This window comes from Chaetura pelagica, unplaced genomic scaffold, assembly GCF_000747805.2.
Source record: "Chaetura pelagica isolate M959 unplaced genomic scaffold, ChaPel_1.0 scaffold164, whole genome shotgun sequence".
Taxonomy (NCBI): Eukaryota; Metazoa; Chordata; class Aves; order Apodiformes; family Apodidae; genus Chaetura; species Chaetura pelagica.
Genome location: NW_009952971.1, coordinates 988,555 through 1,013,370, shown reverse-complemented (window position 1 = coordinate 1,013,370; position 24,816 = coordinate 988,555). Strand labels below are relative to the sequence as shown.

Sequence of the window (24,816 nt, the reverse complement as noted above, 5' to 3'; positions counted from 1 at the left end):
AAGTGCAAGTTCACAGTTTGCTCTCGTGTTAACACCTGCTTGAATGACTTTGAGTAGTCCTGTACTGCTGCCTGAAGGGGATCAGCTAAGCTCAGGTGAAGACAAGAAGGCCAACTTCCCATTCCTCCTCATTCCCGCAACCAGACTGATTGTAAACTTGGTTTTCTGCCAGCCAGACTCATGACGAACAATTGGATAAACTGGTGTAAACTGGAAGGCCCATTGTTGTGGACAATAATCCTGTATACCCTCTTACCCAGGATCTCTTCAGGTAGCAGTCTAAAATCCATGTGTTTTTATCTTTTATTCAGATAAAATTAATTGCCATTGTATTAGAACCTGGCATCTTGAACTTCAGTTGACCTAGGATTTATTCTCTGACAGCAAAGTTGTTTGCCTCAGAGAATCTGTAGGCCTCCCTGCAAATATAATGGATCATAGAAGGAATCTCTTTCTTTGATTCTGTGCAATCATAATTTTGTGCCTTGAACCTTAGCAATCGATGGTTTCATAATTAAATCCTAGCTAGCAAAACTACTCATGTACATTACAGGGCTACTATTTTGAATATTATTGGATTTAAACTCAATACCATCCAAAGTTATTTATCAGTCAGGCCTGTTCTATAAAATGACTGTTTCTGTCTGTCCACCCCGACATTTTCCCCCCCTTCAATTTCATCAAACAAGAGAGCCTTTTTTGTTAACATTGGATAAGAGAGTTGCTCATGCTCTGGTACTCACTTTACATACCTTTGCAGTAGCTACTGTTCATTTTTCCATAACTACTGAGTAATCATAATCTTTTAAATCTTTTTATTCATTTCTTTAAAGAAAACAAATGGGACCTCCTAAGGACGAAAGTTAAGTAGACACATGAAAATTATAGTAGTCTTGGAAAAGTAATAATTTTTGTCACTTTCATGCTTCCCAAAGAGGAGGATAATTGCTGCTATCTGTTTAAATCCTTCAAATGCTATTTGTTGGTATAATTTCAACTGGCTGCAATGCATTATTTTCAATGTCCTTGCATTTTAATATCTAATGTAAAAATGTGATTACTTAACAGATGATAAAGGTAAAATTGTGTCTGGAAAGGTAGTCAGGTTATTATGGAATATCTAATCTAATTAGATTAGGTGGATTTGATGTGATTTAAACCAATCTGTTAGAAGCAATGTTCAAAAAAACATTAGCAGCCAGAGAATTTGTAACAACAACAACAAGAATAATCATAGTTCTAGGATATTTCCATTTGAATTCTTCCAAATACAAGTACATAAAGTATCTTAGTATTTTGTGCATCAGTCACCTAAATTTTACTGTGAAGCACAGATTACACACAATATCTTACTGCAGGGATTTTTTTTTTTTTTTTTTTAATTTGATGTCTAACTGTTCAAATGATAACCCTGAAACTGCACGTGGCTGCAGTGGAAGGGCAGGAAAGTTTAGCTTTAGTGAAATATCATTTTCAGACATTGTATAATTATGATATTTCATTTTTTTTCTCTGTAGTATCTTGACATTTGTGAATTGGTTCAAACAGTGATGCTTCTGATTCTCCTCTGCTTTTAAAAGGGTACCTCAGCTTTCTTTTCATAATTAGTGGAAAGAATATGCAAAACTTTGTAAGCATTACAGTTGTTCTTGTAGGTACATATTCTTGCATTTTTTGTGTGCTTTCAGTCAGTATAGGAAATATACACTTTTGCTTTACAGAAAATGCTGTTAAATGTTCTGTTCTAGATCACCTTATTTTTTTTTTTTAAGTTTATTGTTTCTGACCTTCAATATTACCTCATTTGTTTGTTTTTTTAATATGGACTTGCATTTCTTACTCATTCACTCATTTTTTTTTCAGAGAACTTCAAGCTATTTGCATTCTATTATATTATATTCCATGGCATTGTCCTCTTGTATCTCTTCTTACTGGCAAATTGAATGAATTTGTATTTTATTCCCATAGCACCTCCTCTTTCTGTGTTCAGCTGATAGCAATCCGAGTGATTGCCTTGTGAGGTTGCCTCTTTTGTACATGTGGGTCAAGAGGACCCCATTTTCAGGTTTTTTTCCCCCCCTTCAATGCTGTTAATTGTCCTTTAAACCTGTTACATTTCTGTGACTGCCCCAGTGGTTATCATACCAGAATTGATCAGATGTGTGGTGATCCCTCCCAGCCTGCACAGAAAATGAGAAAAGCCTGTCCCAAGATGAGGTGGTAATCCTGCTGTAGTTAATGATCTTTTTTTGATAGCTCTGTTCTTATTATACAACCTACATTGTGCCTTCTCAAGCAAGAAATGGCACTCAGTGAGCATCACAGAATAATAAGTGTTTCTTTTTGAAAGGGTTTTTGAAAACCTTGCAACACAAAGCCATAGGCTGCAATAACGCCAAGTAAGTATTTCAAAGAGAATAACACTAAAATATGAATCTTCCCCAGGAATTGTGCACAAAAATAATGGAAAAAAGGATCACAAGCCAAAAGCTGTCACTGTTCTTTCTGTTAGGAACAAAAGATGGAAATTATTTTGGGTCTGGAACTAAGCATTGGTTCACTCAGTCCAAATGTACCACTTTCCCATGGGTGCTTGGGATAATGAAGTTTCAGAGAAACACTGACATTAGAAAATGCCTTGTGCAGCTGACTCTTCACTACTGGATGCTGCAGCCTTATCTGAAGCCATCAGATGTTCATGTTAAACAAAGTTCATTTTTTAAGCATGCTGCCCCCTTATTGTGCCACAGTTATTTATTCACAGTTTTTGGGGAGTAGCAAAGGAGCTCCCAGTACCTCTTTTTCCCTTGCATTCCCCAGTTGTCACTCCTCCAGCAGGGCCTGTTGATCTGTTGGATTGATGCCGAAGGCATTGACACAACTCCTGTTGGAAATAAAAAGTTGTACTGGACTGCACTCTGTCCTGTTATTCAGGTCTCTCAGAGGGTTAACTCAGCTGAACTTTTCTTCCAGTTTTGCCTGGCTGCTTTTTATACACTCTTTGGAAAAACACCAGTCTTGCCAGTGTTGTTCTGGTCCCCCGTGACAGGACTAGTGACGTATCATTCGTCTTTCCCACTGTGAATACTTTTTAGGATGCTAAACATGTATCAATTAGAAAAGCTCTTTCTGGTTGAAAAAGATTACTTTCCTCTCATTACAGGAGAGTTAAAAGAATCAATACTATATAAGTATAATTTTTCAGCTAAAAGATTATTTCTGATTGACCTTCTCTTTTCTCTTGTTAAATATTTGAAACACATTTTGATATCCTATTACTTTTCTAAACTGCTTATGAACCCAGTGAGGTGTGCCCCACAAGATGTCTTCCTTGGGTTGGAACAGCATGAGGTTTCCCACTGAAATTCAGTTTATGGTTCCAGGCAATAGTTTTGTTACACTAATTTGTTCACCTGTCATCTTCATCGTGCTGTCACCTAGGATGCAGGGTCAAATTAGGATCAAAAGAAATCCTTTTGTCTTCTTCCAAATTAAACTATTAATATTTAACTATTTAAATTGCTGTTAATTTTTAACACCTTAATTCAGTGATCTTTTTCTGTGGCATCAGAGTGCTTGTGACTGTTAGGCATAAGGATCCTGCATCTGCCAAGATGGAGATGAGATGAAGGGCTCCTCATTGACATCTGCTCTGTATGTGCAGGAGCTTGTGGCAGATTTCCTCCAGGGAATGTATCACTGTGATGCTGTAGGCCTTGTCTGTGTGTTTGGCTTTTCTGAGGAGCAGTTTAAACTCAAAAGCTCCACAGTGTTCTGTGGGGAGAAGTTACTTAATTACTGTAATGTTAATTTAGTGCTGATTTCAGCACTTGTGCAAGATAGCTCTGGGATCCTGTGGAAAGGCAAATGCTTTTTCTCTGGAGCAGTGTTTTTCTGTTGCTCACAGATGTTTGTTATATGTCACAGAAGTGACACATGAGACATAATCATTATTGATTGTAATTGGTTTTGAGCCCCTTAGATAGAAGATATGAAAGGACTTTGTGCAATCAGTACTTAATTTCCTTTCCTTCCTCTGTCTGCAGAACTTGAGGGTGGGAGACAGGGGAAGCAGGAACCTTGTCTTTTCCTCTCCTCACAGGGGTGTTCTTCTAGGAAGCAGTCAATGGAGACACACAACACCTGCAAGGGTGTGAGAGATACTATCTAGAGCAGGCATATTATTTGACGTGTAAAGTATCTCTAAATTTAAAGAATAAAAACATTTGATCTTTTTATTTATTGAAATTCTGTGAAGCTGATGTCTGAGTATGTAATTCCTCACACCTTCCTCCAAATAATTTTGTGGTGATTCTGTCTGGTGTTTCACCTGTGACAGTAAGTTTACAGCTATTGCTTTCCCAGTGGGCTTTTGTCAGACTTTTTTTCAGCTGTTCCTTGCATCAGTACAGGATTACCAGCAAGCCTTTTCAAATTGTCTCTTGATTATTTGCTAGCTCTTGTACATACAAGCTGTCACAATGGCTACCTGTCACCTAACAGTGACAGATGTCTGGTTTGGGTTAGATTCTTACCTTTTTGTTTCAAATGGTTCAAATATTTCTAATCCAGTCTCTGTCCTGCTCTTGTCAATTGGTAAACAATTGTATTAGATGAGTTTTGCACTGACATCATACCTTTCTAGCCATTGCTTTACAAAGGAGGTGGTGAAAGTATCTTAGTCACCAAGTCATGTAGTCAGTTCATGAGAGACAGAGAGAGAGGGATGGAATTCAAATTGCATGAGATGTTCTCACCTCTCTCTGGGCATGTTCTGCATAAAGACCTGTGTTCACTTTAGCTAAGAGCATCATAGCTGCCTTTTCTGACTCCTCTATGTAATCCTGCTTTTCTTCCCTGGAAGGTAAGCTAGAGTTAAATGTTAAGCAGCACAACAACCTGTAATGGGCACAGCTACCTGTGGCTTTTTGAGGTTGTTTCTTGTGAACAAGGAACTTGTTCTTTCACAGTGTCCACCATTGCTTGATTCTAATTGCTCGTTTTCTCTCTTGTTTGACTTCTGTCTCACTTTTTCTAGTGGATCATTCTAATTCTTTTCCTGAAGTTTCCTACTCCCTTCATGATTATTCAGACATTTAACCCCACTTTCTGTCTCATGGGTGCATACATATGGATTTGTCTTGTCAGGATTAGGTACTCAAGCTGAGTACAGACTTTCATTGTGCTGCCTTCTGCAAATTGATTTTTGCAGACGTTCCTCACACCTGGTGCTTTGCTTTCCTTCTTAATTATCTCATGCTTTGCCAAGGGCTGAATTGCAGTATCCTGCTACCCACAGCAGAGAGGTTTCTGGTAGCACCTTGTGAGTCAGTCACTGGTTAACCCTGAAAAGGGTGCCAGAAAATGGATGTGAATTTGTTCCCTCAGGGTCCCTGCTCTGAATCTTCATTGTATTTCAGCAGTGCTTTCCCTGCTTAAGTATCTGACTTTCTTGGGTAATAATGCACATATTATATGCATTTGTTATCACTTTTCTGTGACTGTCAGTGTTTTTTTTAAATGAATCTGGAGCAGAATTCTTTCAGAGGAGAATTCTCTGTTTAACATCAACCAACAAGGCATTTTTTTCACTCTCATAGATGATATGTGTTAATGTCTAAGTAATTTTTATTAGTTTTTACTTGAGTCATGAAACTGCAAAATAAAGTTGTACTGTTATTATCCTTTGGTAGGTTAATTGTGAAAGCCTGAGCAACACAGAGCTTATAAATTCTATTTGTTCTGTCTTCTGTCTCAGCAGTGGAATCTTTATCGAGTGTAGGGCTTTGCTGATAAAGGTGAAGATGCAGCCACAGGAACTTGGGTTGTGATCTTGTCAGATCTCATAAGACAAAAAATGCTCTACTGTCATCACTAGTATGGTAGCATAACTTGAGGGGAAAACATAGGTACCTTAGGGAGGGAGGATGCACTGGTTACCATTTCTGCTTTCTGGTTGTGTGCTGAGAATAAGCATAATTCTGAAGTTGCACTCTTTGAGGGGCAAAAGGATTTAATCACTTCCATGTAAAAATTCCATGATATTGTTGGGAGGCTAAAGGAGTAAACTGAAGAGTAATACATGATTGACATAAAGAACTAGACTCTCTTTTTTTTTTTTTTCTTATTTCTTTTTATTTGCTTTTTAAGTGCTGAAAACCCATTTGTCCTTGTTAAACACACTGGGGGAAGTTACGTTATCAATACCTGGAGGGATCAACCTGTGTAGTAATTTAGATGGTTAAATATTGTTGTAGAAGCCAATTTTTAGACATCTATTTTTAAGACTCTCAGCACTCACCTGCTTTGTGGGGTGAGCTTCAGCTGGGTAAATCTTTTTGTTTACTTTCAGGAAGAAGTGAGAGCCCACCTCTGTTCTGTCAAAAGCTTAAAATATACCGGAGCCCATCCTTTTTGCAGCACTTGCTTAACTGGAAACTTGTACATAAAACATAAAGGTTCCAAGTCTGCACAGGAACCTAACAGCTCAACTCTGACTAGCTTTGTAAACAGAAAATGAGGAAAAGTAGGCTAAGTCCTTTCCTATCACTTGTATTGCACACTCCAACCCTCTGCAAGCCTTTTTGTTTCATCTCGGATAGGAGCCAAGAAATAGGACATGTCCTATCCTTGTTGTACTTGAGCTCTGCTACAAAACCTTAACTGTGATTTTATGTGTTCCTGTATCAGCAGATTGACACATCTGTCACGGATACAGGTTCATTTAGAAGCAATTCCACCTTACCATGTTGCAACAGCACTAATAGACCTTTGTGCAAGTTTGAAATGGGGTATGTATTGCTTTTTGTATTTTTTTATGTGGCAGTAAAAGCATCAGGGAATGCTGAAATCCAAAACTCTTTTCAACTCGTTGTCACCAACATAAGTTCATCAAGTCATGATGAAATGTTGGCTAAAAACTGCATCCAAAGGTCTATTTTGCACTTTTTGTATTAGTGATTTAGAGATATCTGCAAAATAAAGCTTGCAGCTATTGTTGCACTGAAAACACCTGAAAGATGAGGCCCTGATATCAACCATAAAATATGTGGCTTTCACAGTTTTATGGATAAAAATCAGCCTGTCCTTTTAGATTAAGTTATATTGTTATATAAATAAATAAGTACCATATTGCTTTAGCCTTTCTTTTCTGACACTTGGAGCGTATTCACCTTTTAGCAACACGGAGGCAAAATAAAACTGTGTCTTAAGATGTAATGGTAATAGGCATCTGTCTTGAAAACTGTAAATTAGGCAGTGGCAATTGCTAGAAAATTCTGTTTTTCAGACTGTATCATTATGTGTGATTTCTTTATCATCCTAAGTGGTTGTCTTATTTTTTAGAGAAGCTGAGAACTTCACAGAACTGTGGTTTGGTGGGGTTTTTTTTGAGTGTTGTGGGTTTTTTTGTATGTGTGTTTTTTTGTTGGTTTTGCGGTTTGTTTGTTTGATTTTCTTCTTTTTTAACCATTCCTCTATGAATGTGAGTGTCCCTTCTAAAGTCTATCTTGAGTTCAAAGCTTTTATTTGCTCTCTGTGTGAAATTCTCTGCTTTGTACCTCTGTAAAGAAAAGCACTAACTTAGAGAAACTTGGAATAACTAGTGGTTTAGAAATGCATCAATCGATATGCACCATGAGTTTGTGGGTCTGGATATGGGATTTTGGTTTTGTGGGGCTAACTCCTGATTCCACTGAAGTCACTTGTAAAAACTACAGGGACCATTTCAGATCAGTCCTAGATGATTGCTCCTAGAAGATGCCTCATAAAAGCCCAGTGCCTTGATGCTTAACTGGTTTGTGGAAAAGATAGGGATTATATAAGAAGTCTAATATAATAATAACAGCAGTTAAGATGACCTTATTGCTTAATGTGTTCCCATCAGAAATGTTGGTATACATTATAATTCAGGCATGACATTATGCCTTGTGTGTTGTACTGTGTTTGTGATGGAACTCAAAAGAGAATGAACTTCCAGCATATGGACCTGTGCTCTGACCATTGCCCCTCAAGGCTATACTGCATCTTTGACAAAATCTGGAATTTCTTCTGGCTTCCTGCAGTAAATGTGTAAATAAATAAGAGGCTGGCATGCAGACCAGATGTCTGCAGACCTCTAGACATACAGTGTGTGAACTGGTCATTCTACTTTATAAATCCAATAAGGAGGAACATTTAGATGTTTTGGTTCTTGCACATGAGGGTATAGCTATTTGCTCTTCAACACCACATTGGTGTACAGAACTACATTTTTGTTAACTTTGTGGACCATTTCTTGTTTTTCTGAGACTTTGACCTAACCAATTATATCCCTTAGTCTTAAAAAAAGATTTCAATTGGGTTGTGTTTCATTAGCAATATGCTTTAAACTCCTATCACCCTGTGCAGAAGTTTGTGTCATCAGATTCATTCTGAGCTGTTGGACCAGAAATGCAGCTCCTATGCACCCTAATCTCATACATCTAGGAATCAGTCTTGAGTCTGTAAGAGGGAAAGTGAGCAATCCTTAACTACTTAGTTTTAGTTCTGAAAGATCATCTCATCTTCATGGAGCTCGGCCTCAGTCCTGAAGACTCTTTGCTCATTGAGAAACTGTACTAGCAAGGGAGCTGTTTTTTTCTTCAGATCACTTTTCAGCATTATAAAAAAAGACAATACTGCCTCTAAACATGAATAATCTGGCTCATAAAAAGAAGTCCACAAAACTGCAGCAAAGTGTCCAGTTTAAATTGAGAGTATGGCAGGTGGATTGCCATTTTATTATCAGCCTGATTGTTAAGGATACATTCTGGAATTTCTGTATATGTTAACATTGCTACTAATATTTCCCTCTTATATGACATGGAAATCCAATGGCAAAACCCCCTTGACATTATTCACACTAATAAGCTAGGAACTGTTCTTCTATATCAATAAAATTATTTTAATATTCTTTACTAATTTGACATTTTTGCTTAACTCAAACACACTTTTAATATTAGGGAAATACAACTTAAATGTAAAAGAAAGACTGGTGTACACTTGCAGTGATTCTTGAATTTTCAAGCATTCAACATAGCTTGTTCAATACTGTTTTTTTTTTAACCTTGGGGTGTTTCTTATAAAGTTGCAATGTGTCTGTCTTAAATACAACTTTTCAGGATTTCACTTTTTTTTAAGACTTCCTTATTTTCCCTTTGCTTTCTTGACTTCTTTTTCAGTATTGTGTTCAGAAAACAATAAAAACAAATGTCTGTCTTCCTGCTTCCTATCAAGTGTTATATAGACATTTAAAATGAGATTTAAGATATATGTGAAAACAGTTTTTACTGTGATAGCAAGACATCCACTTCTTTTTTCCTCTCCTCATGTGGAAAACAAATGCAGTGTTACTGTCAGCAAGGCTACTTGTAATTTATCTTGATTTAGCAAAAAATAAAAAATATTTTTATTGTAATAATTTAGAATTTCCTTTCACTGCTCAGTGAACTCATCTCATGGAAATTCAAATGGGTTCTATTGGCAGTTGTTTTTATAAAGTAGTGAGGCAGAACACAGGATCAGAGAATAAAGTACCTTTCCCTTGAGTAAAAAGTGAGAAAAGATCAGTGTATATACAAATGCTCTAAATTAGCCATTACCATTCAGAGAAGAGATACTGAAATTATCTCAGATAGTTCTCTGAAAATGTCAGCTCACTTCTCAGCTGTGGTCAAAGACAAGCAGAATAGTGAGATCCTTTGGGGAAGGTATTGAGAACAAAATGAAAAACATGCTTATGCTACTGTATAAATCCATAATGTTCTGATATCATGAATCCTCTGTGCACTTCTGGTCAAGCACTGAGGGCATGACCTGAAGACCTTCAATGCAGGAGGGGCTGTGGAAAAGCAAAACTCCTCCAGGTTGTAGAACTGCATATATCATATGCATGCTTGTACACCTGCTCTTTTGGATGCTGATGATGTAATAGCTGCCAGCAAAAGGTCTTGTGTTGATACAAAAAAAAAAGATTTAAATGTATCTGACATTTTATTAATTTAAACCAGAACTTTTGCTTTTATTCATTGGGTTTATTCACATAAGAATATGATATGAAAAATGGAGTTAAACAGGACTGTGTCAAGGCAAAGACTGGAAGTGTAAACTGAATTGAATATTGAAGGGGGTGGATCATCCAAACTTCATAGCAAATCCTTCTCCCTTGACTATTCAAAAATAGTTTCAACTCAATAGACTTTCAGTTTCTGGATGTTAAATGAAGATTAGCATCAAAGGCAAAAAAACCCCCACAACTTATGAAAAAATTGGCTTATGAAATGTTTTGTGTACTACAAATGTTTCTGGAAAAAAATGTCCTCTTCTTTTACAGTGTATCTGTTTGTCATGCATGGTTCTTCATATTTCTGTCCGTATATGTAGCATAAAGCTGGAACTTACAGGGTTCCTAGGAACAGGGATCATTAGGAAGGTCAGCTGTTTGGCAATAACTAAAGAAGTTTCTATATACTGAAGCAGAGCAAGACCTTTGCATCCATGTCTGCTTTCTGCTTCTTTCTGAGGGGAAATAAAGCAGGCCTCTTGAGGTTGAGATAGTAGTTTAGTCTGTTTTCCCCTAGATACATCCACATCTCACATTAGTTGTGATACATATTAAGTGCATGGATGAGATTACATTGCTTTTGTTTGTGATCTTCTAATCCATGATTACAAGAAGATTGAATTGTGGTGTGAAAATCTAAACAAAACCAAACTAATAATTAAAGTTGAAGTTGAATCACTGAGACAATCTTGGGCACACTCTCTAAATACAGGTTTAGGAGCATGGATCTTATTATGTTGTTACATTGGCTTTTATAGACAGCTCTAGGCAGATAAGTTTATTAGAACAAATTAGAACAAAAGAGAAGTGTGGTTAATAGTAGTAGTTTATTTTATAAATTTGATTGTAGATAGGTGAATGTGACCAAAATCTAGCCAAGTACCAAATAGCCAAAGAAGGAATTTTAGTTTATGACTCAAAAGGAAACAGTCAAGACATTTTATTCTGAGAAGCAACTGTGTGCACATTCAGAATTTTATATTCAGATTAAATCCCACTATTTCTTCCTAATTACCCAAGAGCAGCATATGCCTACTCTTTTAGAAAGCATCTAAATAATTTCATATTTAACACCAGAAGCTGTTAGTTGTGTTGTAAATTACAATGGCATGTTAGTTCCTTACTAAAAGAACTACAAATCTGGTATTTCTGCCAGGATTTGTATGTTTAACTGCTCGTAATGATGAAGTTGCAGCATACCCTGATGCCAAGGAACAGTGGGGCTTTTCTATTCCGTGCCCTGCTCCTTCTTCCTCTTTCCTTGCAGAAAGGGAGGGTGAGCTTGGGTGACTGAAGTTCAGAAAAGACACAGAGTAATTTCACTTTGTTTCTTTAATTCTCATGAGTATTTTTTTTTTCCCCAGCATTGTCTGGATTCAAAATTAGGTGTTCTCTTTCAACAGCTTACCATTTGCAGTGTCATTTCTTGTTTGATGTGTGTAGCTTGCCTCTAATTGCCTTGATTATCTAGGGGAGATTCTTCCTGTGTGTTCAGAAGAACCCTTCATTTTATTCAGTGCATTTCAAAGCTATCTCTTTTGTTTCATCAGAACTTCTTAAGTGCTGAAATCCTGATTTCACTAAGTCCACATTTCTTCCTAAGTTCCATTTTTTAGCCTCTGCTTATAAAAGTCATTGTTATTACACAGACATTTGCATCCTAATGGTTTGCTATGAAATTGCCTCTTTTTAAAAGTGTCTGCAGAGATGGCTTTCTCCTTTCTGAGTTTTCAAAGCCCATTGTTTAATTATTGCCATATATCTAATTAATTTTATGTTAGGTGTATTCTATACAAATGGCCTCTGTATTCATAAACAAGAGTAGCATCTGATGGCCTTGTTATTCCTCAAGTCCGTTGTCTCCCTGTTTTAAGTCTCTTGGTGTACAGAAATGTTTTCCTGCATGTGTGGTTACACACCCCAGAAGCAGACTGTCATCTCAACAATTTAGAGAACAACTTTGATTTTCTTTCAATGCTGTAAGAATACATAGAAATCGTTAGGTTCTTTACACAATGTCTTCCAGAGATGAATATTTCATTAGTGCAGAAAGAAGGCTTTGGGTAACTAATAGAAGAAAAGCCTTACAATAATAAAACTGTTTCCTTCTTGTAAGCAAGTTTAAGTTGGAGACTTTTCATATAAAGGGAAGTGAGAGCAGCTGTGATGAAGACCATTCAATGGGATATGTCTCCAGTAATTGCATCCCAGTGTCGCTCCTTTTTCAAAGAGCATCCTTATTTAAATAAAATAAAGATAAAAAAGGTTGGTACTCTTGCTGAAAAATAAATCCTGTCTCAGGTGTATCTTTTAGAAATGGTGAGTTTGAAATCCACTATGGGCTTTTGAACTATGCAACGTAAAGCTGTCCTGATGTTACAGTTAGTTATGACTCAACCAAAAGATTCTAAGCTTTGCTATGTGTTGTTTGCTATATATTTTCAATCTGTTTCTAATTTTCCATTAAATATTTTAGAAAAAGTGTTTAATAATATAAACACTTTAATTTTTTGAAGCACGTACAGGGAATAAATAAATATGCAACCAAAATGTAAGCAGAGCCATCTTCCTCTTGTACAATGAATAGAAAAAGATTTTATTGAAAAGATCTCTTTAGTAAAACGTGGATATTTATAATAGCTGAAACTTCCAGCATATGAAAAGACGCCATTGTTTGTTAGTGACAGTTCTTCTGATGCTAGTTGTCAGAACTGCCTGCAGCTTTTCATAACCACTACATTTCATGTACATATGAGTGGAGAAAATTTGTATTTACCTCTAATTGTTGATTTATACTTCTAGGTATTTGTGCATCTGTATTTATAAATACATGACAAATACATTTATTTATTTATTTATTTTTTACTTCCCATGTGTTCTGAACTAGTTTTCTGTGGTTGTTTTCACTAGCAAACAGTTTTGCAATACGGTGTGGGTGGCTTTGTGCAGACAAAAATCTGTGCCTAGCACCTAAGCCACCAGTGCTTTTCCTGGTACAATCTTATTTTGCTTATTTGCCCAGAACAGAAGGTACTTTTCAAGTATCACAAAACAAAAGCACTTATGTGATTCTTTAAGATTAGGTGAGAAAAATAGGGATATGGAAGATTTGACCAAATAAGGATGCCTGAAGGTTGCTGACTTTTGTGTCCTTGCTTGAATATTCTCATTTATACTTGCAGCTGCAGTGATGAGCCATTAGCAGGGTTACATGTTAATGGGGGAGCAGCTGGAGCACTCGCTCCTTTGAGGTGGGCAGGAGCTGCTACAGCCTGCAGGTGCTTGAATTTATTTAGCCTAAAGTGGTACCCATGTATTGAAGAACGCTAAAGGTCTGTTTAAAATTTAAGCTAGTGGCTTCACAGCTGAAATGCAATTTGATGGACTGATTCCTGGCCCGTTGCTGAAGGTGTAGCTAATACAGCTTATTAGCAGAGGCTTGGCCTTTTATAGGGAATGTTCTCTTAGCAGACAAGGAGTGCAATTGTTGTTTCCAGTCTCCTGCTGTCTCAGGAATTATTCAACTGTTGTTTTTACATATGGGTACATGATGTTGCAGGTGTTGGTGTGTTCTGCTGTTTGCTTGGCTGGGTCCATCTGCCTTGAGCTCACACAGGAGTGCAGAGGGATGCAGTGTGATCCCACCTTTCTCCATGGCAGTCTGGTATTGCTGCTTATTTCAATGGTCTCTTATTCATTTCGTGTTTCTGAGACTATAATGGGAAGTGGTCCATGTTTTTCCATTGTACTGTAACTAGTTTCCTTGAGATTTCAGGAAGAAGGAGATACTGTGTGCCCTACTATCAATGTACTCACAGATCAGCCTGTGATTTTTTTGGTATAAGTTGTCTTTTTGTGATCTGTAGGATGCATCGATGCTTCTTATAGTAAGATACGAAACTATCTACTTAAAACTATTTTCTGGTGAATTGACTTTGCTTTTTATGTCATTGTTACCTCTGTAGGGCCACATAATATTGAAAGAAATTATGTCAGACAGCTCCTGAGTATTCTAATCATCAAGATAAACTTATTTTTTATTAACAAAGCAGAGATAATTATAATGCTTATCTTCAACTGTTGTGCAGGTGTTGTAGCACTATGAACATCAGTGTCTCCAAACCCCAGGTGCTATCAGAGTGGTTTTCTGTTCAAGTTGATGCAACTTTCAGGTGTTGGAGGTCAACAGTTAACCAGGGTTGATTTTCCAGTGGCAGCTTTTTCAAATAGAAGTTTTTTGTTACTTTTTATTTAAAGGCCTTAATTCTTCAAAACTGAAGCATTGTTGAATGTGTACAGAGAAGACACCCACAGTTGATGTGTGTTATGATTCCAGAGTCATACAACACAGACAGCAGAGATAAGTTTCTGTAAAAGATTATTAATTTCTTACCAATGATCCTTCAAGGGCTTTTTGGAGGCAGATGGGCATCCTCAGATAAAAGCTGAGGAAAAAATTAACTTTATAGTAATTGCTTCACAAGCTACCCTGGTTCAGGTGTGTACCCAGAACACACCTTGAACAAGTATGTGGAAGCTTTGGGAAATTCTAGAAGGTTTTTTATTCAGAAGGAAAATACTAGATTTAAACGTGTAGTTTGCTGGCCTTAGCTGTAGCTTTGTGGCTAGGACACAGGGACAGGTGAGCTGAGGCTTCAGAGACTGTGTCCTTTCTTACTTCTTGTGTGCCAGTAGGAAAAATAAATTTGGAAGGCGAACCAGGACCTGGTATTTGATTCTTCCCTTTTTTTGCAGTATAAGACTGATGTCTTAATTTTCCATAAAATATTTAGTATTTCAAGATTGACAAATGCTAACAAAACAATATAAATAAAACAGAATCTTGTAATATTCTCATTTTATAGAGGGAAACAGAGACACAAGAAAGTAACCAATTTCCCTAGCTTTACGAATGATAAAGCACAGCACAGAGGTGGTGATAACCAGGATTCCTGAGTAACAAAAGCACTAATGCTGACGATAATTTATAGAGATCTCATAAATAAACTGAATTGTCTGTAATCAAAGAGTGGTGCTGTTATTGTAACTGTTCTTCTGAAATTATACTTGGTTCTTGAAATGGATATTAATAATCCAGGGGAATGAGTGGTGGTTCACAGAATTGCATCCTACAGTCATTCTCAGTAAGTCTGCCAGTTTTTTACCTTTGATGATTATCTCCTTCTGTGTATATCATACAACAAATAGAAGTCACAGAGAGATGGATGACTTCAACAGAACTTAATGATGATAGTTTTATTCCTGAGTGTGGCAGCATATTTATTTACATCTCCATATACACATGTGTATAAGAAAATTAACAATTACTCTGTGGTCTTTTAGAATCCCATTTCTTGTGCTTCTCATGTTCAGGGAGAAGGGAAATTGTCAAAGTAAGATATGACTTCAAGACTTTTGTCTCAGCTCTCTTCTGTGTTTTGAAATGATACTGCTACTCTCTCTTTTCTCTTGTTTCTCAGTGTCCTTCACTTCTAGTATTTCCTGTCTAGTCAGATAGTAATTATAATAACATTAAAGCAAAAGCAGGTTCTGTCTGTTCAGTGCTTGAATGGGAGTTTTTGGGAAGTGGTGTGTGCAAGAAAAGGAAGTTATTTGCGGATCAGTCGTGATCTCCTTTGAGTTTAAACACAACATGAGCCCACCTTCCATGCTCACTTCCCAATGTGAACACCAAGTGCTCTGAAGGATGATCTCTTGTGAGGGAGAAGGAAAGCAAAGATAGCTCACTGCTGACAGAATCTTAAGGGTTTTTCCATCTGGAATAAAAGATTTTTGTAGCTTGACAGAAAATCAATGCTTTCTCATTCTTATTAGGCCTGTAGCAACATCATCTGTAGACATCTGTACACCAGGGAAAACTTAATTTAAAGTTCCCATCATTGCACCCATATTGCTGCTAAGATGCTTGGGATTCTTCATGCAGATGAGGTTTGCTTAGTCTTCCTTGGACTAGCAGCATCAGAGTGTCTTATGGAGGGTAAGCTCCCTTGGTCAAATTTGTTGCTAACTCTTCAAATTATATCTCCTTAGAAAAAAATGACTTTTGTTTTAAGTATGACTGTAGGAATGAAGGCAGCTCTGCTAGTGTTAATTCTTCCAATATTGCCAGGATCTGCACATCTGCAGGAATGGTAAATACAATGATTTACATTGCAAAGTCCTAGAACAACACAGCAGAGTATAATCTCTTGTGTATTTTGGCAAAACACATACCTTACCACTGGGAAATCTTTTGTTTATATTTGAAGTGCTGAGAAGGTAATCAACTAATTTTGGTGATTGTTTGAGTAGGAGTGTTGTGTGTACATGAGCATGAGGCAAAGGGCTTCTCATTAGAGCCTGAATATGAACACGTGAAAGCAAATGACAATAACTAATATGGCTGTTAGGAGGAGGGAGAGATTATGGAGAGTGTGTCTTAAAAAGGAAAGCATCGTGCAACTTCAGTTGCCTGCTAAGCACTTCCTTGGAGGGTAGCTCAATACTTTTTGTGTCTGATCCCAGCAGTCTGAGCACCATGAGACCGAAGTGGCAAGAGTAAGGCTGTGGTTCTTAGTAGATGAAGGAGAGAACAGGCAGCTCTTGAAGAAGCCCAGAATTCAGAATATCTAAGGCGTCTGAAAATTGGAGAGGAGCTGAAGTGAATTACTAAGCAGAGCTGGGGACCAATATAAACTAACAATTATAAATGTAAGCCTGAATTTATCAGCTAAAGCCAGGCACCTTGAGTGTGTATGTTTGAGAGCTTCTTGCTAAAAGCAAAGAGAGAGAGAGTGATACATGCTTTGATGCTCTTAAAAAGAAAATGGTTGCAATCCATGTGATTTTGCTGTCAAATGTCTGTGAAAAATAGAAAACATATGTGGAGTGTATGTTCTGCAAATAGTTAGCAACAGTCTTTCAGAAGTGTTTGGTTTGATTTGCAGGGTTCCTTGAAATCCACCATTTAAATGTACATATGTTATGTTGAATCTTCTGTCATTCCCTACTGGGGTAAAATGAGGGCATTGCAGAGGTTCACTTTGGCCTGGCTGAACTTAGGATCCAGTTGCTTTCAATGGAGAGAATTTTCCAAAGGGGTTAATTCAGTGTCTGAAAAAATGAGTATTTTGCTCATGTTTTAGAGGCACTGTCTCTCTTTGTGGTCTACAGAAGGCTACATTTAATCCATCACCCTTTGAACACCCCTTATTCCTTGGTATATTTAAGCATATTCCTGGTTCCAGAAAGGGATACTGCTTACTTCTCAGTATATGGATGCTAGAATGATGATTGCAGTTGCATAAATGAAGACTTTTGAAAAGGGTTCCAGATTCTGATCTTAGATTGTCTGTTGTCCTTTGTATGTTTTTAAGAAATTTCATTACATCTGCTTGATTCTACTGAACAAAACTTGAAATCTACCAGTGCAAATGTGTAAAATGTTCAGGTTTTCTCTTTACAATCTTCCTAAATGAGGGAAGGTCCTAATAATTGCAGGAAGAAGTGAGGAACTTCAGGGTCAGGTAGCTCAGCACCTCTAATTGATACTTCATTAGAACAAAATGCACTAAGAGAGTGAAATGCAGGATCTGCAGCAAATGGGGCTCAGTGGCAGCAGTGAGAGTTGCAGGAGGACAGCAAAATGTGGCCCATTTGCCTGGGGGACTGTCTGGGATTTGGTGGTATGAAAGGTCCTCCAAAAATGTAAAATGTTATTACATGCCATTAACTCAGTACACATCAGAACAAATGACTGTGACAACTGAACTGTGCACTTCAAGGGTGTGTGTTAGAGCCCCTCTTGGGTTCATTCTGCTTGTTACTGTTGGTGATGGACAGTGATGTACAGGTTGGTCTTTACAGCAGATCATCTTTAGTGATAATTAATGAATTTTTGTCACAGCCATACTTTGCCTTCTCACTAATTCTTTTTGTTTTTCCTATTTTTCTACCTAAATAATCTACTCTCACCATGCTCATGTTGGTAATTGAAGCAGACCCATAGCCAACTTCCACACCAAACTCTCAGCGTTCAGCTATTGTGGCATCCATGTAGTTCCTCTTGCTTTTCAAATGCCACAGAATCACACCAAAAAGCTCACTGCCTCTCTTATAATTCTTTCTTTTTCTCCCTCCCTTGTAGAGCACGATGAATGCGGCAGTGAACAGCATAACTGTGATGAGAATGCAATCTGTACTAACACTGTCAGGGGACATAGCTGCACCTGCAAACCTGGATACGTGGGGAATGGGACCATCTGCCGAGGTAAGTCTGTTCCTCTAGGAACACCAGAGAAGTGGCAGACTCTATTAATATTTTCTGACAGTCACCTACATTCTGGTAACTTGTGATGGCTGCATTCTGTCAATGATTGGCTGCAAGATTTATTATCTAGCAAATAAAGTATGCCTGGAGATGATGGGAACTGATTTGTGCACAACTTCTTGGCAAGAAGGAAATATTTTTGGAATTCTGGAAAAGAACTTTTCATATACTGACATTTGAGTTGGTATCATTCTTCCTTTCAGTGTTGTTCATTGTCTTATAAAATGTAGATGTTATGTGCTATCATCCTTGGGTTTTACAATTTAGTCAGATGCCTTTTAAATTAGGATTACTGTCTTTTATGTTAACTTCACATGGTTGCTCTTTGACTACTCGCATCAGAAAAGGCAGGGTTTCCTAACTCTTTACCTTTAAATGTGTAGTTTGGAGATATCCCAGCTGTGTAAACAAGAGATGCTGATATCCAGCCATGCTTTCTCAGAAGTAATTTATTGAGGATGGGTTTAGGTTTTTTTTTTTTAGTTTTGTTCCTGCAGAGAAAGAGAAGCAAATATGTTACATAAAGACAGAAGAGGGAATATGTTGAGTAGCTACTTTAGAGAGGGCTATGTAATGAAGTGCTGTTGAGGTACTAATTTGTTTCTGATTTGTATTTGTCTCATAAAAAATCATTTTTGTCTTGTCTGGGATTGTATACTTTCTGACTTTTTAAACAGAACTGCAGTAATAGAAACTAACTTTTTTTTTTTTTTTTTTTTTTAAATTAAAACTGTTGCAATTGAGGAATGTACTGAGTAAAATATTCTGTACATAGATTGGGGGCACAAGAGGCTGGATATTAATTTTCCAGAATGTTGTAAATTGGCCCAACAATTCCTTAAAAGAGAATTAAGATTGATGCCATTCTTGTTTCAAGCTAAAATTCTTCACCAAGCTTAGCCTGTCATCTGCTGAATTAGTGTCTACCATCTGATTGCTTTGTGATATGACTTTCTTTGGGTACTGTCCATCTGCACAAGAGCACCCTTGTCATGAAAACTGTGAGATCGTTTGGAAGGATTCCAGAAGGAATGCAAAATGTTTTGAAAATAGTAGATAGATTAAAACCTTGGTCTGTCTCTATTGAAGATGAAGAAGAGATACTGAGGAGAAGTGGATCTAGATGATCTCTAAGGCCCCTTCCAACCCTAGCCATTCTATAATTCTTTGTTTTCAATCTTGGATTACAGTGAACTGCAGCGTAGGCAACTATAGCTTCAGGAAAGGCTAAGTGAACAGACTGGCTCTCTTTGACTGGGTTTTTCTGGTGGCTTTTGTTTTGGTTTTTAGTGTTGGTTTTTTTGTTTTTTTTTAACCTAAGGATAATACAACCCTAAATCATATTTCTTTGAAACGGGGATGTTCAGATTAAAAATAATCATCATATGATTAATAAAAATTGTTTTCACACTGCTTTTCTTCACTTGGACACCTCGATATTTGATTTAATGTGCCCCAAACTCAAAGTGAAACCCATACTACATATTTATTAATCTAGTAATGTTGAGGTAAAGAAATTGCTCTGGAGAAACACAATAGCTTTACCCTTAAAGTTCTTCTGAAATCTGAATTGTGGATAATATATGTTACATATGCTTTTAGTATGCCTTGAGTTGCAGAAGTTCAGGTATATTTCTCTTTTTGAGACAGGTGTATATGGAAATGGAGAAAACAAAGTGCATTCTTACCTTTGGACTGGGAAACAAATTGAAAAGAAAACTGGAGGTGAAATCAAAGTGGTTGACAGTCTAATGATTATTCAAGTCACTAGGGAAGGAATACTACTGCCAAGCAACTAGTATTAGATTTGTGTGCAGTTTAGTAAATAGTGAAACACTCAATGTAAAGCAGTGGTCTTTCAGCCTGGGCCTCTGTGGTCACTTGAGATTTTTAAAAGTTTCCATGACTAATTTAAGAAAGGTTCCCATTCTACCCATGAGATATATTTTTTGCACATTTTTAAACCAAGTTTAGTGGTGATATGTTGTGAGTGGAATATGGCTAAAAATGAAAAGGTAACAGAAAAAATAGCAGTTACCAGTGACAAGTTTTAATTGCACCAGTGCTAGGTTTTGCACAAGGCAAGAGAGGGGAGAACGTGTGAAGACAACTATAAACTGCTTATGTTGTCTTGTAATTTTGGGGCTTTATCTTCAGATGATATAAATAAGAAAAATAGATATAAGCCTTGGTGATAAGTTTAATGTAATACTGTCTGAAGAGATGAGACACATTTCTCTTCTCCATGAGTCATCTGTAAATGCTTTATAAATATTTATATGTTATAGATGTTTATATGCACAAAACAGTTGTTCCAACTACTACCCTGTAGTTCATTAAGAGTCCTTATTAATATTGTCCAGAAAACTATACACAGAGTAATGATAATTTTATGAGGGAAAAGAACTGGCTTTGTGCCTGATTCTACAATGTGTTTTAGAAAAAAACCCCACAACATAATAATGTTCCTCTTGGACTTTATTGGATAATCTAGACAAACCAGAATACTGTTATTTGTATTTTAGAAATGAAAACATGTGTAGTTAAATTAACTTGCACGGTGAGCTACCGGTAAATATAATGAAATTACTCTGGCAGGAATTTGTGATATTTGCATTTTTTTGTGAAAAGTATGGAGAAATAAAAAAGGACAGGCATAATCTAGATATGAATATTGTGGTTGCTGGGGATTTAGAAACAAAAACAAAGATGAATGTTGAAAAGGAAAGCAAATAACACTAAAAAAAAATCTGTGTAATCAGGCTGTCACACTTCTTGAGAGGAAAAATACTTAAGGAGTTGCTTTACTGTAAATTTGGTAGACTGAAGTGTGTAATTAAGGGCTGGGTTTTTTCAAACAAGACGTGGAAACTGTCATGAAGGAAGGTGATGGAAAAGGGCACAGACAGTGACCAAATGCACTTCTACATTAAAACAGATACTCCCGTAGCTGAAGTGACATAAAAAATGGAAAGAGAAGTGAAGATGAACACCAGAAAATCTTTGTAAATATGTAGTTACCAATATATAAACAGTGAGACCATATAATAGAGACCAATCAGCTTTATTTCCTATGAATGCTCTATTTTTCTCTGAAAGAAGTGGGCTTTAACACTTCAGAAAGACAGTGAAATTTTGGCACTAGGTTGGAACAGAATGAGGGTGAGGTGAGCTGAAATGACAAGGAAGGACAATGTTGTGCCATCAGCCTTAGTGAGTTTGACAGTGCTGGACCTAGAATCAGGTAGATTATATTTTAGGATTTAGTCAGAAAATGAAAAGTAAAAAATGGAAATATTTGCTGGAAGAAATTACAGCATTAAAGGCAGAGGACAGCGGTATAACTAGCTGAATAGAGAGCATTATGAATCCATGCATTGGTTAAGTTGTTCTTTTAGGTAGGAAACATGGAAAAAATTCAAAAGAACCAAGAGTGATTCAGGAAATACAAGTTGCAGGTGGGTAATGGAAGATTTGTGCCATGCCTGTTTACTGGAATCCTGTAAATGAGTTATAGAATTCACAGGTGAGGGTGTGAAATAGGGAAAATTGTAACATAGGGTTTAATAGTGCAGCATAAAGGCAATCAACTTAGGGTAGAAGGGAAAGACTGTAAAAATTGCTTTGACAACTGAATGCTTGACTTAAAAAATAAATGTGGTGGGCAAATGATTGCTTGGTACTACATGGCACTTCGCAGCATGCAAATCAGTGTTTAGCAGCAGTGGTGAGATAAAAGATGTCCTAGTTTCCTAGGAAAACCAGGTTTATGAATAACCCATCACCTGTAGACAAGGTGGTGTGTGCGAGAGTAAAACTGTCATGTATAAAATGAATAAAACTCACTGTCATGACTCTAGCTGAAGAACCAGCGATACTGAAAACAGAAATAAACACCACATTTAGACAGTAGAGCCTGGAAAATGTGAATGGGGAAAACATCTTTTTCTGCTTCTTGTCTTGATAAGTTCTAGTTCCAGTTCCACTTAGCAACCTTGCCCCACATGCTGTGGAAGTGACATGTTGAAGTGGGATGTCCCATTTTTGAAAATATAAAGGACCTTGTGCTCAACCATCTGCTTCACCTGAAAAAGATGGAAACTAGAGAATATTTGCTGTAGGATGTACAGTCCTACAGTTTAGCAGAAGTTTATTATACAGATTGTACTTTGTACACTGACTGAAGTCAAAGAAAGGAGCCCAGGTATACTGAAAAATCAGCAGTTTTCTTAAATCAGTTGATGACATTTGGGATTAAATGCCTGAAAGCAAACAAACAAAACCCCACCCACCAGATTTTGTAGGGGTATAGATCAGGCTTTTCAGCATGAATGACATGTAAGTCACACTCAAGGTTTTGTTACAACCAGTTGTTTTCCTTTGGACAAGGAGACCTAGATCTAGTATACAAGCCTTGTTGTAGCTCTTGGTGCTTTGTTCCAAATGTTTGTTTTAAAGTATAAATCCTGCCCACAGAAGTCCTTTTATATTAGCAAAATACAGAAGTGGCTTTGAATACAGTAACAGATGGTAAATGGGAGCAATTCTTCCGAAACAGGGACAAGGTGTGTTTGCTAATCTTTTTTTCATGTCTCTGTATTGGGGAATGAACAGAAGTCTAGCAAGTATTTGTCCCTGTACTTCTATATTTCACTTGTATAGTCTGTCTAACAGGTATATTTAGCATGTTATTACTGTTTCATTTAGTGGTTTCTACTGAGTTGCAGATTTATTAGAATGATGATTACATGAGGTGGATTTAGTTGCAGTCATAAACCTTCAAGCAAATGTGTACAATACGACTGATGCCTGGGCAGAGAAAAATCAGGTAGTGTGAAATAAAACTCAAAACACTGTTTATTCTAACTAGTATTCAGGCTATAGATTTGCTTATTTCTGACAGCGTATAGGATATGATATGATACGATCTGCAGCAATTCACAGGAGACGCTTAAGGGATTAAAACTCAGTGTATCACAGAGTCTTAAAGATTAAAGACATTATTTTTAAGTGAGTCAGTTTTTCTTGTGTAATCTGGAAGTCCAGATTAGTTTCTTAGTTGCACTGTGGTTCTTGGTAAGGATTTGCCTTGGAAGGTGTTTGGGAGGGTGGGTCTTACTGATAAACTCACTGGTCACTTCACAAATGAGTTATTGGGAAAGTGATATGAAAAGTAACCAGATTTCAAACAGATACTTTATTAACAGATATTTTATTTATTTATTTTATTATTAACAGATATTTTATTACCTAAGGAGAATAAATGTATGGAGTGTTTATTTATAATACGCTCAAAATACTTACTGATCATCAGAGCATGTCACAGGCTTCAAAATTACTTCTGTTTGATGTAAATCAGTAATTTGGCTTGTATTACACTATTTTAATCACCAATTGTTAGTGGATAGACATATTGTTTTAACAAATAACAGCCTGGGAGCTTGCCTTCATTGCCATTTTCTTCTTTGTTTCCAAGCAATTATTTTTTAAAAGGAATTCTTAATCAGAAATACTTTTAATAATCTGAAAGATGCGCCTATTGAATAAATGGTATCTTTTTCTTTATGTAGGTAGTTTCGTGACAGTGTAATAAATAGGTGACTAAAGACAAAATTTTCATCTGCTAAAGAAATTCCTCCTGTTATGAAAAATATAAAGATGAGGAAAAAAAAGTTCCTTTTCCATTGGTATCAGCAGTGCTTAGGTAGATTAACTTTAAATGTCAGCAATGTGAGACAGACATGCTGATATCTTGATATTAAAGCCTATCAGATTGCTGTAAGGTGACCAACTGCCAGACAGGTTTTTGTTTTTTAAAATTTATGTGTAACTGTTGGAGGCTGAATTGCATTGAGCTTGTTGGAGTTGAAAGCCTTTATGGAGCATTGGAGTGTATTATGAATAATATGTGGGCCAAGACTAAAATGGAAAGGGACAGACGTCTTTTTCTAGAGTCTTTGATTTCTATATTGAATGGTTGATATGCTTGATATATGGTTGAAATCCTCTATTTCATAAAAATAAAAACTTGAAGTTTTAATGTAAGAATCTTTGTATTTTTGTTCACAAATAGTTATGAAGTGTGGTACCTTCCTGATAATTGCTATTTTGTGGATTGTTTTTAAAATTATATAAACTCCCTTTGTAAATTACTTGTGACATACGTTTTAAGCTTATTTGGTTCTAATGTTGTTCTTGGTTTGTTTTGGGACTAAAGATTTAATATAATTTTGATGAAATTAAGATGATTTACAGTTGTTTTTTTTCTTGCCCTTAAAATGTCATCACCTAGATTAGTTTGTGTGAGATTGGGAAATGCAGACATAGTTATTTAAGAGCTAAGCTATACATATCTTCCACTATGTGAGCCAATTTTACAGTCTCTCTAAGGGCATAATATTTCCTG

General features: G+C 36.6%; 1 protein-coding gene across 1 annotated transcript in view; it reads left to right on the top strand.

Moving 5' to 3' along the window:
* NELL1 (NEL-like 1 (chicken)) overlaps nt 1-24,816 on the top strand; it is a 281,278-nt gene that overhangs the window by 150,380 nt on the left and 106,082 nt on the right. The window contains exon 12 of the mRNA XM_009995858.1: nt 18,228-18,350. Within this exon, the coding sequence (XP_009994160.1) occupies nt 18,228-18,350 (123 nt within the window). The remainder of the gene's footprint in view (nt 1-18,227; nt 18,351-24,816) is intronic.